Source organism: Nothoprocta perdicaria, unplaced genomic scaffold (assembly GCF_003342845.1).
Source record: "Nothoprocta perdicaria isolate Ctin4 unplaced genomic scaffold, notPer1 scaffold_113, whole genome shotgun sequence".
NCBI classification, from domain to species: Eukaryota; Metazoa; Chordata; class Aves; order Tinamiformes; family Tinamidae; genus Nothoprocta; species Nothoprocta perdicaria.
Window position 1 is genome coordinate 718,886 of NW_020454239.1, and position 15,047 is coordinate 733,932.

The following is a 15,047-nucleotide window of genomic DNA, read 5'->3' on the forward strand; positions in this document are numbered from 1 at the left end:
AAATTCTAACAACTGTCAAATTAATATCACAAACTACACTCTAAACGGTGATTTAATTAAATTTAAGAGCCCTGTAGAAGCCTCTATTATGACAGAAGGAGTATTTATCTCAGCTACAGAATTATCTCCTTTTAAAAACCTCCTGGCTTTTGAGTTTGTTTCAAAAGCAAAATCCATGAGGAAGCATCAACATCTTTAAAGCCCTGCTTAAAACTCAGGTCAACATACTACATGTGCTTTATGGTGGCACATAGGACAGAGAATGCAAGTTACTCAGAATTACTCAATTTCCATGCAGTAAAAATTCTCATAGACTAAACTGAATTTATTTCCTATCAAGCCAAACTAGTCAATGTATATGCAAAGATGTAAGAAAATAGAGTAATCGTAGTGTGGTTTAGCCAGGAGAAGCACGCTGTTTTTTAAGGATTAAGAATAACAGTTAAAGGAACAGGGTGTCTGCGGTTTCGCAGCTAACATGTCAAAGCAACCTATAAAATAAGCTATCTGGACAAACACTGCTTGCTTAATTCTCATAAATAAAGTGAAGTCYGTGCATGAATAAGTTAACAAACTGTGACCCTAGTCTATCAGAAAAGGAAGAAGTGTGGCATGATCAGTTAAAGATAGTATGCGTGATTAAATCTTATATTTCTTTGTTGTTTTTATTAAATTGTCTCTTTAAAAATACGCTTTCCCCTGATTTTATAATTGCTTTGGCATAGGAAAACAACATGTATATAGTGGCTGAATAGATTGTCTGCTATTTAGGTTTTTCCAAGATATCTTGCAATTGAAGCTTAAAAAAACACAATAACTGGCAAAACTAAACACAAGAATCTTACAGTCTGAAATATATTTTGGTTAAACCATTTTTTTCAGACAGCTTTCTTCCTACTGCTTATACACAGAGCTCATAAAACAAGTAAATGATGATTTATGCGTGGTGACTTCCTTGGCAGTAATCATTATGCCAGGGAAAAGGTTAGTGACTGAAGACAGCCATACAATAACAAGGATTTTTTATTGTGTGACCCAGGCAATCAGTGCAAATCATCAATAGTGAATGGTGAAAACAGAAATGGCCATGTCCCTTTTTCTCCTATGTCTAAGGGAGTGTCTCAACTGTATTGTTGCCATTGGCAAGTGGATCCCTGTTCTGAATTATAGAACAAAATAAAGTAGAATGACCTAGAAACTGTACAGTTTCTCTGGCTACAGAGGTAAAACCATGCTGCAAACATGTGACAATGGAACATAAATTATAGTCTTACATATGTAGTTTGGATCATGTATCCATTTTTAGAATCACAGAGAAATCAAGAAATGAAGAAAATAGAGTAGTTTTGTAAATCATATTAGCAAAAAACTCTAGCCCTATTTCAGTGCTATAGGAACTRTAAGAATCACCAGGAAGTACAGCAAATCTGTAAAGATTGAATAATGCAGCATTTTTCCCAGCCCCATTTCAGTAACTTCACAATTCGTTTATTGTGTTACTATATGAATATTACAAGTCAAGCTTGCTCAAGTTCCACAAGGACTCCGTGGCAATCTTTAGGGTGAAGAAAGATCACAGGTTTGCCATGTGCACCTATTTTTGGCTCTTCACTCAATACTCGGATCTTTTTTTCCTTCAGTTCTGTCACAGCTGCTTTTATGTCATCAACCTTATAAAAGAAAAATACAGTTTATATAATTTGAAACTCTACAATGTATTATGTATATTTTACATTTAGGAGCGATAGTATAATGCCTTACTAGAATATTATTTATAAATTCTAATATAATTCTAAAAATAAATTCTAAAAATCAGAGAAATCTAGACTCAAAAATCCTACAGAAATTTCAATTTATGATAAGATTGCTTTATAAAAGAAAAGTTAAGCAGATTGTGTTAGATTTAATGGTTTATTAAATGGAATTCACTCATGCACAAAGTCTTTTTTTGTTGTTGTTGTGTACAGTCTATCTTAACTCTTTTGCTATTAGTTGCTATTATTATGACACTCATACTGCTTTCAAAATACCATTATCCAAAGAATGCCTTCCCATCTACCTGTTGTCAGAGCATGACTCATTAGGTGCTGGTGAAGAGGGAGAACAATGGGCAGAAGGTAAAAGGAAAATGCCTTTTATATTTATTTATTTATCTTCCTCCCAAGTAGGGAGCTTAATTAAGTTTCCTAAGAAACATTGTAAAACTACCAGAAAATTCCCCAAATATRACCTAATTTTCCTGTTGGATTTAATTATAACAACAGCATTTGACATAAAATTTCAGAGTTGTTTCCTCTAGAAAAAAATAATTAAGAAAAGCCTGTTTATGGTATATAGTATCATCTTAAGGCTGATGTCATGTCAGCAACAGAAGTTTGCATTTTCCCAAATCTTAAATATATCCATCCTTTAAAATGATAAAAACAATATTCAGTTTAGTAGAGCCAACAGTCAATACTTAAAACAGATCTAGAGTTAAAATAATAGTGTTGCTGTTTTTCAAGATTGACATGTCTGGCTGTAACTCAATGAATAAACTTGTATGATGCCATTCTACAGAAGAGGGAAATGCTTTAAATCAGAGCAACATCTTCAGTTATTTTCTACTCATTCTCAGCAGAGGTTTGTACATAAAGATGCTGAACTCACTACTGTTCTTCCTGCATAAAAACACCAGTTGGCTAAAAAATAAAATGACTGTCAGGTGTTAATCTAAAAGAAGACAGCAAGTATAATATGTGCTATAACCCCGTCCAGGTTATTCCTGAAGCAGAAAAGCTATTGCAGCTGCTACCGCTGTCCTGCAGAGAAGGGCTCAGCTGGAGTGAATTAGTGTGTCCCCAAGGAAACCATGAGAGGAAAGAGTGGAAAGTCTGGGGGTGCATCCATGTTAAAAGAGCACTAGGCTCAGGTTTCTCTCTTACCCTACCAAAGGTCCAGTGTGCTTTCCATTGCAAGTATTGATTTCAATTATAGCTCATTAGAAATTATGCTGAAGGTGCTTGTTGTAACAAATTCCCAATCCATCAACACATTTAAATGTTTATTTTGAATAATAAGACAGAAGGAAGTGAAAAAAGCATTTTGACAAACTTGTCAGACTTCCTCCTCACTGTGGAGAATTTAGCCTCTTGTAACAAAATTGTTCACAGAAAGAGATTTCAGCAAAATATTAAAATTTCAGATGAGAAATTTACACTGAGGATTTGTGTAGTTTTTCTGGAAACCATTTTGGCCAGATTATGGCTCCTGGCTCCTTTGATCTACTGAATATATGTGAGTGTGTGTGTGTGTGTGCGTGTGTGTGTGTGTGCATGAATGCATAAATAAATATTTTGCACCGATTTTCAAGGTGAAAACATACACACACACACACACACACACACACACACACACACACACACATCTGTATATTCAACACAGCACTTCTACACTGCACACCACGGTATAATTAGCACATCCCATTCTCAATTTTCCGAATTAACAGCATGATTTCTTTTGATATTCATCTTTGGTTTGTCATCAACAAGATAAATCATGTCTCATACTAAAAGGAGATCTTCATAGAAAAATCTCAGCTGATAATAAATACATGGTAAAGCACCTCTAGAAGCTATTATCTACACTTGAATCTCTTCAAGGGAGCTGTGACCTCTTATTTATTTATGTAAAATGCCTACATCTTCCTCCTTTTGCACCTATAATTAAGTACTTTTCTTCCCCATCCCTGTTTGYCAAGATCAGCTGAGGTCTTTCAGATTTCTATAACAGAAGTTCCTAAGTTTAGTGTCAATTTAAACTGAATTAATTTGCTTCTCATTGAATAGCTGCAAAGACACAGCATCAGCATGGTTAAATTCTGATCTGCTGAATCTAACTGCAAAAGTGTTTTTATTTTTCTCATATGATATATTGTATTAAAATACCTCAATGCATATATGATGCATTCCTCCTGTCTTGTTTTTTTGCAGAAAGCTTGATATAGGACTTTTTTCTCCTAGAGGATGTAGAAGCTCCAGTTTTGTATTTCCCAGCTCCACAAAAACAGTGTAGACACCGTGTTCAGGAAGAGCAACAGCCTCGCTCACCCGTGCGCCTAGCACATCCTTATACAAAGCCTGAGCCTTCTCCAGGTCAGGCACTGCTATTGCTACGTGGTTAAGTCGGCCCAGTTTCCACAAAGAGCTTGGGATGCTTTGAGAGTCGGACTTTGGCGTTGAGAGAGTTCGTATGATGGGAGCTGAAGTCTGCAACCTGGTAAGAAGCCCTGAAAAGAGTGAACAGCACTGATACAACATTCTTGAAAAAGTGTGTCTGCTCCTCTGCCTTTTATTCAGGCCTGTGTAACTCCTATGTCATTAACACTCTATGTGCAAAAGTTGAAGGTAGATGAGACGACGAATTACTCTGTAGTACTAATAGCTCAACAGATTTTCCTTTTTGGACACTAGTTATTTGTAAGTTAAGAAAAGGARACACATTTGATATGAGTGCTCATGTCTGTTTGTTAAAATACATGAAAAAATACATAGAAATACATGATGATAGTAAGTCTTGATGGGTTTGGAACTGAAATGAGTCCCTAGTTGGCTGCRTTGATTACCAAATGTAGTGGTTGGTGGTAGGCTGTATCTGTAAGCTGCTTCCCAATTGCTCAGAACTTCATATAAAATACAAATAAAATGAGTTTTTCTACCTAAGCATCTAAAAATGTCCAAAAACAGTCAAAATGCAAGCAAGGCCCTGRACAAAACTACCTGATATTTCAAGTTCCAGGAGTAAGATAAAGAACTTGAGCTCTCAGCTGTTAGAACTCTACATCCTCCAGCAAAGAAAGAAATACCATGTTGTGTTTTAATCCTAAGGAATGCCAATATCCTGAGTTTAATTTAATTTCATACTCCCTCTTTCCTCCAGCCCTGATTAAGTCATATGCTCCTCTTAGTTCTCACATGCAAAAAAGGTGTAATACTTAGTTTCATTGATCTGTTTCAAAATGCTTAGAAATATTTCACTTCTAAGCACTGCTAATAATAAACTGCCCAATTGACCAATAACCACTTGGAAGATTATCTTTTAAAGATCAAAATCTTATTTTGCTTTCTTTTATGCAACTAGCACTACCTACGTCAGTGTGATTTACAAAAGAAACACAATATAATTTGGATGCTTGTAAAGTAATAAGATAATTTTAAAAACACCTAAAATAATGACTGTCCATATGAGACAACGTGGGGGCTAACATGCATATTTAGACAGACAGAGATGGAGAAGTCATGGGAAAATTCAGTGCTGTGAAAAACTCCACAGATATTTATAGAACTCTTCCCAGATGGCTCTGAGGAGACAGTACTGAACTTTGCACTATCTGCGTCAAAAATTTTGTTGTTTTGCATAAATAGTTCAAGGTCATTAATTTAAAAAAAAAAGAAAAAAATGAAATAAGGATTAATTATTACAGCTCTGTCAATATAAATGAATACATTATAAGAAAATTAATCTGTCAGAAACTAGAATTTGGAGAAAWGGGGTGGGAGGTGAGGAGAAGAGCGGTGGCTTTATCAGTTTTTCCTAGCACCAGAAATAGATGAAAGGATATATTCATGAAGGCAGTGTTTGAATTTCATGCCAGTTTGCCTTAAGCCATGTCAGAGTTCCCAATGCCTCAAGGCCAAGCTGGAGGCATCTCAGCATTTTGGAAGTCTTTGATGCATTCTTAGCTTTAAATTCACAAATGTGCCATTTTGCTAAGAGATTGTGCCAAGGATGTGCTGATATTCTAGATGCCTTTCAATGCACTGAGAATATAATAGCTTACATTTATCAGGCTCTTTGTGCTCTGTAAGAGCAGTAGCTTAAAACTTCAGCTAGCTTCTCTGCAGAAAACTGAGAACTAAATTCCGGTGAAAAGAGAAAATGTATTCAATTCCATTGAAAAGAGATTTCCCTGGAATTTAAGACTCTAAATCTGTCAATTCCTCTTCAAAGAAAACGAATGTAGCCCTTAAATCTAAACATTTCTAAGCATTTTCTTATAGGCAGAGCACTGAGCAAAAATCTGCAAATTCAGAGTATTGTGATGCAAGACCTATGTGTGTTTGTATGGGTAGGTGATGGGGGGTCCTAATGTTTGAGCCTGATGAACCTGTGGAATGCTTTATAATGTATAAAATGAGATATGCAGTAACTAGTTGGCAGAGTTATAGAGGCCTGGATAGTTAACTAGACTTCAGTTTGACCAAATCGCCAGAGTAAATCACATACTAAAAAAAAAAAAAAAAAAGAAGAAAGATAAAGGAAAGAAAAAGCTGTACAGTCTTTTCTTTCTATGTAAGATTAGCACCCGTTTCATGTTGTAACTTCTTAACAGCTGAACCACTTCTTGCTGAAGCCAGAGAAACTTTTCTGCTTAGAGAAGAAGACGTCAATATTGTCCAAAAGGGAAAAGTCCTTTGAAAGATAAGGACTTCTCATTAGGCCATTTGAGATATGGGTGGTTGTGATCACAGGCAATTGTTTCTCCTGGTATGTTCAGCACTGGCTGGTGTAAAGATGTGATTTTTCAACCACTGACAACCAAATCCCACTTCTCCATGTGTTTTGTTGCTTGGAGAAGGTTCAGCAGACCCTGTTCTCCTATCTGATGGTCATCGTCCTGACTGCACTGGTGCTGCCGCAAGTACCTTCTGCAGCTTCATTTGAAGAATTGTCTTAAACTGATCTCTTTGTCTGACATTCTGTTACTGCTTAAYTGATCTGTGTCACTAGTGTGACACACGTCAGCATTTAAACACGTGTTGAAGCTGAATTCTGTAACAGGCTACATGAAGAACAAGTGTAAAATACCCCCCAAACAGGTGTCTCATCCTGCAGCTGCTTGTCCTAGGCCTCTTGCTGCAGCGGGCGCTGGTTTGCGCAGCGAAGAAGTCGAACRCCGGCCAAATCCGACTGATTAGCGACATTCCCACACGGAGGCCGTGCGGCTGCGACCGTGGGGCACCGCTGCGCCCACCACGGGGTGAGGGAGCCCCATGCACCCACTGAGGGGGTGAGGAGGCCCCATGCACCCACTAAGGGGGTGAGGGGGCCCTATGCACCCACTGTGGGGGTGAGGGAGCACCATATGCCCACCGTGGGGGTGAGGAGGCCCTGCTGCCCCGCTCTGAGCGGGGGCTCCCGGGGAGCAGGCGGCTCCAGAGCCACCGAATCCCGCTCGTCCTGCRGCTGCGCAGGCCCTGCCCGCGGCTGCGCTTACGCCAACCTGCCCCCTTCCCCAGGGCGCCGCGGGCGCCGAGTGTCCCSCAGTTCTCCCCGGATCCGCGGCTCCCCAGCTCCTTCTGCCCTTGCCCCCCCGTCCCATCCCGTCCCGCGGCGTTACCGGCCGCCGCGCGCCGCAAGGAGGCCGCCATGTCGCCGCTGGCGCCCGTCCCATCCCCCTGCCCGTTCGGCCCCGCGGCGGGCGGAGCAGGAGCCGGGAAGCGGCCTCGGCTGCTCCGCGCAGCGTGGGGAGGAGCGGCCCTGTGGGGACAGGGATGTGTGTGGGGCACAGGCCCTGTCTGGGTTCAGGGCGTTGCCGCAGATTCAGTGCGCCCTGTGCGCACACAGCTCGTGGTGGTGCCCGTTTCTTAGTGGGACTGGTCGTTTTTACTGCAAAAACCCACATCGGGAGGAGCGGTCGGAGCGTTTCTGAGCACCAGGCCCGGCCGATGTTTGGGAAGCCTCAGGTGGTTGTTGCCCTGCAGAGCACGGGCTGAGCCKGGGCCCAGTGCGGGCCCGAGGCAGCCAGCGCCGGACCCAAGACAGCAGGTTTGGGTGGGAGGGCACAGGGACCCTGCAGAGCCCCTCCTGAGCTCGGAAAGGCTTTTCCGTGGGTCGGAGGGGAGCTCGTCGCTGTGYGTGGTGCACAGCTCGGCTCTGCGCAGGCATCCATGGAGGCAGGGAATGTGACGGACAGTGGGCACCATGCTGTGCAAGGGGACAGGGACCGTCCGAACTGGTCTGCACTGTCWGCTTTGAGCACAGGGCGCTTTGTTCAATCTGCTGAAAACTTCCCAAATAACCGGGTCGGGTCAGGAGGGCAGCGGGGAGTGGGGCACCGCCGCCCACCTCTGTGTCGAGCTGCTCTCAGTGCTGACCAGCACCCCCCCGCCAAGGGACCATTCTGCAGCGCAGCCTTGCCCGCTCCCACTGCAGTGACCAAGGATTATTTACATTATTTACGTTAGGGCTCGGAAGGATTTTTAGATTARGGCCGAGGTAAATGTGGCCGCAGGGAACCAGCTCCCCTGCCCGGAACGGCGGGGCGGGTCCCGCGGGAGCCGCCCGGTCCGCGCGCGGCGCGGACCGGCGGGGGCGGGGCGGGCACCGCGCGCCTGCGCCGTGGCTCCGCACGCGGGGCGGCGCGGGAAGATGGCGGCGGTGGCGGCGCTGGAGCGGGGGCTGCGCGTGGCGGGCGGCGCCGCCGCGAGGCCCGAGCGCTTCCTCAGGTGCGGGGGCTCCGCGGGCGGCGGCGGCACCGCTTCCCTCGCCGCGTTGTGGCTCCCGGGATCGCGGGCTCGTTTCTGCGGGGGAGGCTGCGTGGGGAAGCTGCGGGAGGCCGCCCAGACAAACCCCGGTGTAAAAACCGGGGCTCCTGCAGCCGCCGCCGTGCGAGGCCCGGGGCCTCGGCCAGGGGAGGTGTTTAGCGCTGGGCTGTTTAGTTCCCCGACACCTTCGGAGTGCTTAAATGTGCTTAACTGTGCTCAATGCGGTTATAGAACGGTGGCATAATGCATTAACCTAKCACTCTCTATATAAAATACAGGAAACTTTTAAAGCTTAGTAATTACAGTATATTTCTAGGAATGCTTAACAACACATTTCTAAGAAGTATGTAATGAGTTAAGCCAAAACAAAAATCTTTGGGTGGTGCTTTGGGCAGTCAAAAGACCTAAGCAGGAAGAGAACTGCAACATGGCCATGTGGCTAACTTAGAAGAGGGTGTGAAACGATTAAAAGGTTTTAAGTGGTGCAAAATCGAAAATAAAAATGACCTGCTAACTGCTGAGTATTTTCTAAAGCTTTTGATTTTTCTTGTGTCATCAGTGTGCAAGATGGACTGGCTGCTGACTTCAAAGTATTAACAAAGACCCTCTATGATTTGAGTAAAGCTCTGGGAAGTAATGTTGTTCGTGGGAGTCCCCTGAAAGAACTGGTGATAGAAAACTTTGATGAAGAACAGATTTGGCAACAACTGGAGCTCCAAAACAATGCAGTTCTTGATTTCTTCAAGAAATCTATTGCCAGAGATGCCAGTGATGAGGATCTTTGCCTTTTCTCGGACCCAGAGGAGGACAGCTCCGGTGAGGAGGCTGGCAGTGATGGAGAGCTGGAAGAAGACCTAATGGAAGTAGAAACCAAAGAGGATGCTTACACAAAAGATAAAACTAAGGCTAAAGAAAAGCAAAGTAAACCCAAAGAAAGCAAACTGCAGAAATATAGTGATGAGGATTCTGATATTGACTTTGATATTGAAGAACTAGAGCAACAAACTAAAATAACCAAGAAAACTACTGTGAAAAAAATACAAAAAAGGTCTGTAGTGGATGACAAGTTTTTCAAGCTAGCTGAGATGGAAGCTTTTTTGGAAGATGTAGAGAAGGAAGATGAGGGGGAGGAGGAGGAAGAGGAAGAGGAGGAGGAAGACATCAATTATTTTGAAGACATTCTCTCAGATGAGGAGGAGGAAGAAGAATTGGAAAACACTGACCTTAAAGTAAGGATAACAGCAATTTTTTTTTTTTCTTGAAGAGTTAGGAATATGAATTCTGTCTCTGAATTCTGTGCTTCTTTAAATCAAGATCTGACATCCTGTAGTATGACTGTAAATCATTRGAGTCAAAGCAGAAAATACTAAGTTAAATTTGATTAAAAAACACAAATGTCTTCTAAATATTGCRTTATAGAAGAGAGTGCTCCTGCTTTGTGAGTCTCTGCATGGATGCTGGGTTTCTGCATGAATAAAGGAATACTGATGTATGACCGTGGAGTAGAAATAGGTGACCTTGCAGAATAGGTATCGGGGAAAATGTGTCACTGAAGGTTGACATCAGGCCATTACAGGTCACTAAGGTGTCTGCTGCAGAGCACAAGGGTTTTGGTGGCTTTTCTTAAGGACATGGCATTGGAACACTGCTTTAACTTATGTTGCTGAGTACTTGCTTCAAAAGTAAATTTTTGTCTTAGTTAATGTTGCCTGAGGTTAAACACATTTTGAAATAAGGAGAAAAAAATACATGCTTCTAGAAGTAAATCTTTAAACCTGAACAAGTGAGAACAGAGCCCAGAGTACTGAGGAATATGTGCATCTATGAAGTCTACCTACATGTGTAGATATGTACATCTGTTAAATAGCTAGTAAAACATACCTTCTTTCACTTTGGTATTTGTTGAGATTAGAMGTGAATTTAAGTGGTCGAATATCTTGTAAAAGAGATTATTTTAACACTCTGCCAGAAGTTAATTCTTCAGTAATTTCAATTATACAAGTAACACTATTCTTTGGATGTTAAAGATTTTAAAAGACAGGGTGCCTTTTCTCAGCCTAAAAGTGTTTTTGCTTCTCACTTTCTTAGCCAGTTAAAAGTTCTAGAGACTTGACATACAAAGATTTCTTTGATCCTGTTGATGACGACGACGGCTCGGTAGCTAGTGCTGTTGAAAATGGTCAAGAAGAGGAAGCRGACGAGGAAGCAGACAGCACTGCTGGAAACGAGAATGAGGAAAGCATGTCCGAGTGAGTATGTGCATTCACTGCAGTTAAAAGGTCCTTGTAATTTTAAGTGTGGCACTGTCTTGAAAATAAACGAGAAAATGAAAATTCTAGGTTTACCTTTGGTATTGGTAATTCTGTAGGAGGAATACACTTCAAATCTTGTTTAAAATAATTGCATTTGCCAAGCTCTGTTATCGCTGAAGTGTTCATGGATTCTGCTGTCTTCTGAATCAAAAAAATTAAAAGTTTAATTACTTATCTTCTAGGTGTCATCTCTTGGGGTTCATATCATCTGTTGAGATGACTGAATTTAACAGCTATTACTTCAGTTATTGAAAAYAGCTGTTTTATGTAGAAATATCCCTAGCGCCCTGCCTTTAGGCATTGCATTTCTTAAAACCTTTGGAACCTTCAAGTTAATTGAGCTGTAGCATATAAATACCTACTGGCTAAAACATCGTGCTAAAATAGTAGCAACATTTTAACATTTATCTTATTTTTATATTAACAGGGCAGAGGAAGTTGATGAGATACTGACAGAGAATATGAGAAGTAAAGAAGCCTCCAAAAGAGTGACTTTTAGTTTGCCGGATGACAGTGAAATAGAAGATAATATTGATATGCAGTCAGAAAAGAGTATTGAGCTCTCTGAAATAAAGTCATCTTTTGAGAAGAGACAGGAAAAGGTAGTTGGCTTATTACTTTTTTTAATGACTGTGTAGTTTGTTCCAACTCTGGCAGATAGGAGGAAGAATGTGGCTTCTTAAGTAGTTTTGTCTTCTTAAAACTAGAAGTACCTGAAGTAAAAATTTATTGTGTGGAGTTTACTTGTGCATTCTGCATATCTAAGATTTATAGGAAATTGTGTTTTTCAGATGAGTGCAAAAATAAGAAGTTTAGAAGAGGAATTGTTAGAGGAGAAACCGTGGCAGCTTAAAGGAGAAGTATCTGGACAAAAACGACCTGAAAACAGCCTTTTGGAGGAGACGTTGCTCTTTGACCATGCAGTCCGAATGGGTAAATAGTGACAGTGGTTTTCAGGAAGTGTGTGGCATGCCGTTTTGGGTTTTCTTCACTCTGAGCTTGTTAAATACRGCAGGATAATGTAAGCACTAGTTAAGCCTCTCAGTGCATTTCTGAGTCTGTGCATTTTCCTTGTGGAAATTATAGGAAGTCCTATTGGTTCAGTTTTAGCTCATCTTAAAAGTACATCAATTCAGTGGACACTTTTTATTATTTAAAGTCTTACGTAAGGTGATTATCTTTCTCTCCACATTGGAGAGAGATGAAAGTGGGAAAAACRTAACTTCCTTTCCTACCTCTGGTTTAATAATTTTTGATTGGTATGATTTTATTAAGGCTTTGTTTTTATTTTCTGTTGTTATTCCTGATAGTACAAAAGTATTGCATGAAATTTCCTTCTGGAGAAACCCCTTTCTTAAAACTCCTCTTTCTCTGCTCTTAGCTCCTGTGATCACAGAAGAAACTACCCTCAAGCTTGAAGATATCATTAAGCAACGAATATTGGATCAGGTTAACGTTATCTTATTTTTCTTCATTGCTATTTTAAGCATAGACTCAATACAAAGGCACATTCCAAGGCTAATTTTGAAGCTCTTAAAGTGTGTTTAGAGTTGTTTTGATTTATTTCTGGAACTTTGTTTGTTTGTTTTTCCTCTTCATTTGACTTAATATGTCTTTAGATTCTTGATCTGCTCTGTATTATTTATATGTGGTACTAGGTTAAGCTTTTAAAAATAATTTTAAAGATGAAATTTATAAAAATTTTACTTGAAATATATTGCTAATCTGTAAAATTTGTCTCTGACCATACTTGTATGGCTCTCTAATGTTCACCATCTGAATAATAATTAAATTGTTTATTTAATTTTCTTTAAAAAATGAGATCACAAGGGTCATTGAGGTTTATTGTTAGTGGAAACAAGATATGRCTGCATGTATGGGGAAAATTCCTAAGAAAATTACTGAAAAAAATTACTCTTTTGTAATTTGTCTTGCTATTTTTGCCCTAGTCCTGCTGAAAGTAAGCACAAAAGCTTGAGGCATAAATCTTCTATTTCAATTTACAGATGAGAGGGTGAAGCCTAATGAGCCACACACATGACCTAGTTATTGTGTCAGAACCATGATATAGAAAGTGAATTTTGAATTAACTGTAGCAGCTGATTTTTCTATATATGCATCTGGACATTAGCTCATGACTTTTTCAGGCATGGGATGATGTCGTACCRAAAGAAAAACCAAAAGAGGAGGCCTTTGAGTACAAGAAACGTATCACCTTGGATCATGAAAAGAGTAAACTGAGTCTTGCTGAGATCTATGAGCAAGAATACTTGAAACTTCACCAGGTAACATAATAACGGGTCTCTAAACAACACCTGTGTTTGAACACTGCTAACTCTGATCTGAGCCTTATGGCAGTGCTTATCCTTTCTCTGAGCGTTCATCTGTGAGATGGCCGTGAATTGCATATTGCATGGTGGTTAGCTTTGTTCTAAAGTATTTTAACACTAAAATTACCTTACAAATGGTGGTGTAATAATGTTATCTTAATGCAGCAAAAGACTGAAGAAGAAGAAAATCCTGAACATAAAGAAATTCAGGAAATGATGGATTCACTGTTCTTAAAATTGGACGCTCTTTGTAATTTCCACTTCATACCCAAACCAGTGAGTATGCAAGTTTCATTATTTTTTCCTCTTTGAAGCTGTATCCTTTTATACATATTTGGGAATCGAAAAGTATAGCAAATACTGTAATTGAGCTTTTTTTTTCCATAAGAAATGTACTATAATTACCTCTAAATCAGGTATTATTAGTTTCTTCTGTTAACTGTAAGTTGCCATGACATGGTATATGTCACGCTGAGTATGTTTCCTTATTTCTAGCCTGTGCCAGAAGTTAAAGTAGTCTCCAACCTTCCAGCTCTAAGTATGGAGGAAGTAGCACCTGTTGCTGTTAGTGATGCAGCTCTCTTAGCACCAGAGGAGATCAAGGTAAGCAAACAAACAAATGAACAAAATACAAAAAATAAACATTTAAGGGTCCAGAGAGGATCTCTGCTATGGATAGGAAAGTGTGCAGCTTGCCAGAGCTAAGGGAGAATTTCCCCTTACTCCACTTGGGTTTCTCACACCAGGACCTACCGTGGACCTTCTTACCCAGCATTTTATTTATTTCACATCACTGGAAAGAGTTAATTCTGCCAGGTCATACCAGCTCTTAATTTTAAACAAGTATTTTTTCTTGCCTTTTATGCAAGGTAGTTAGTTTCTTCAAAATGTGGTTGAGTATTTGGAAAGGGAAAACTAAATGAGAATGGGGAAGAGTAATTAGCATGCCTTYGGTCAATTATACAACACCTCATTTTCCAACTTTGGCTGTTTTGGGGCTCTACCTTAATATGGCATCACACCGGGCTGGGTAAACAGTTSAAACTGATGGGAAGGGTAAGACCCGTTTGAATCCTGTGAGGTGAACCTTTTGTATCCTTATGGATCTAGAGCAAAACAGTTTTTRTTTCTTTAGGAAAAGAATAAAGCTGGTGATGTAAAAGCAGATGCAGAAAAGACCCCCACAGACAAAAAACGAGAGCGGAGAAAGAAAAAGCTTCGTAAACGTATGAAGCTGAGGGAAAAAGAGAGGCGTCAAAAGCTGCTGGAAAAGATGAAGCCAGAGCAGGGCACAAAACTCAGCAAAAAAGCTGCTGCAGCAAAATTAAAACAGCTTACTAAAGAAGGCAAAGCATCTCTGCTCAAGGTAAGGCTGTCCTGTGTACTCTCATGTAATTTGAGAGAGGGAAGGGAACCACATCAAAAAGAATATAACATTTTGAATTTTTCTGCTCATTCCTTTTGGCRTAACTTTCTCCTAACCTTTCTCCATCTACTCAAAAATCCCAGTGCTTAAGTAGTGTATTTGCAGATGTAAGGAAGCAGTAGGTCTAATGCCCCTCTTTGGGTACTGCCTCTTACGCCAAATGCTTTGTCTGTGTGCAGGATGAAGGTAAAGACAAGGCGTTGAAGTCATCCCAGGCCTTCTTCTCCCAACTGCAAGACCAAGTTAAAATGCAAATCAAGGATGCAACCCAGCAAAAGAAGAAGCAGAAGAAAGAGCACAACGTCTCTGCTCATAAACTGAAATTGTAATTTATCTTTTTTATAGATGCTGCATCTTGTACATATTAAAGTATTTCTAGGACCGATTTGGGCTGTTTTTTGCCCATCTTCTGTAACCTTCCAAGCCGCGGTGCAGCGCGGCGGCGCCCGCACCY

At 40.6% G+C, this 15,047-nt stretch overlaps 2 protein-coding genes across 6 annotated transcripts; one reads left to right on the plus strand and one right to left on the minus strand.

Moving 5' to 3' along the window:
• Window positions 1-1,179: 1,179 nt before the first annotated feature.
• On the minus strand, window positions 1,180-7,425 carry MCEE (methylmalonyl-CoA epimerase). The gene is made up of 3 exons (XM_026052772.1): window positions 7,379-7,425; window positions 3,927-4,267; window positions 1,180-1,670 (listed from the first exon to the last, which is right to left on the minus strand). Exons 1-3 carry the CDS (start codon window positions 7,407-7,409, stop codon window positions 1,518-1,520), a joined length of 525 nt encoding a protein of 174 aa, XP_025908557.1. The 5' UTR covers window positions 7,410-7,425; the 3' UTR covers window positions 1,180-1,517.
• On the plus strand, window positions 7,004-14,978 carry MPHOSPH10 (M-phase phosphoprotein 10). Of its 5 annotated transcripts, none has more exons than XM_026052738.1 (11): window positions 7,004-7,048; window positions 9,085-9,754; window positions 10,614-10,774; window positions 11,265-11,439; window positions 11,629-11,770; window positions 12,219-12,286; window positions 12,985-13,122; window positions 13,333-13,443; window positions 13,663-13,770; window positions 14,303-14,533; window positions 14,773-14,978. In XM_026052738.1, the coding sequence occupies exons 1-11, from the start codon at window positions 7,032-7,034 to the stop codon at window positions 14,920-14,922; spliced, it is 1,971 nt and encodes a 656-aa protein (XP_025908523.1). In that variant the 5' UTR covers window positions 7,004-7,031; the 3' UTR covers window positions 14,923-14,978. The 5 variants fall into 5 exon arrangements, with proteins under 5 accessions (XP_025908523.1, XP_025908529.1, XP_025908543.1 ...); XM_026052744.1 differs by lacking the exon at window positions 7,004-7,048 and adding an exon at window positions 7,632-7,724; XM_026052758.1 differs by lacking the exon at window positions 7,004-7,048 and adding an exon at window positions 7,792-7,806.
• The last annotated feature ends 69 nt before the right edge of the window (window positions 14,979-15,047 follow it).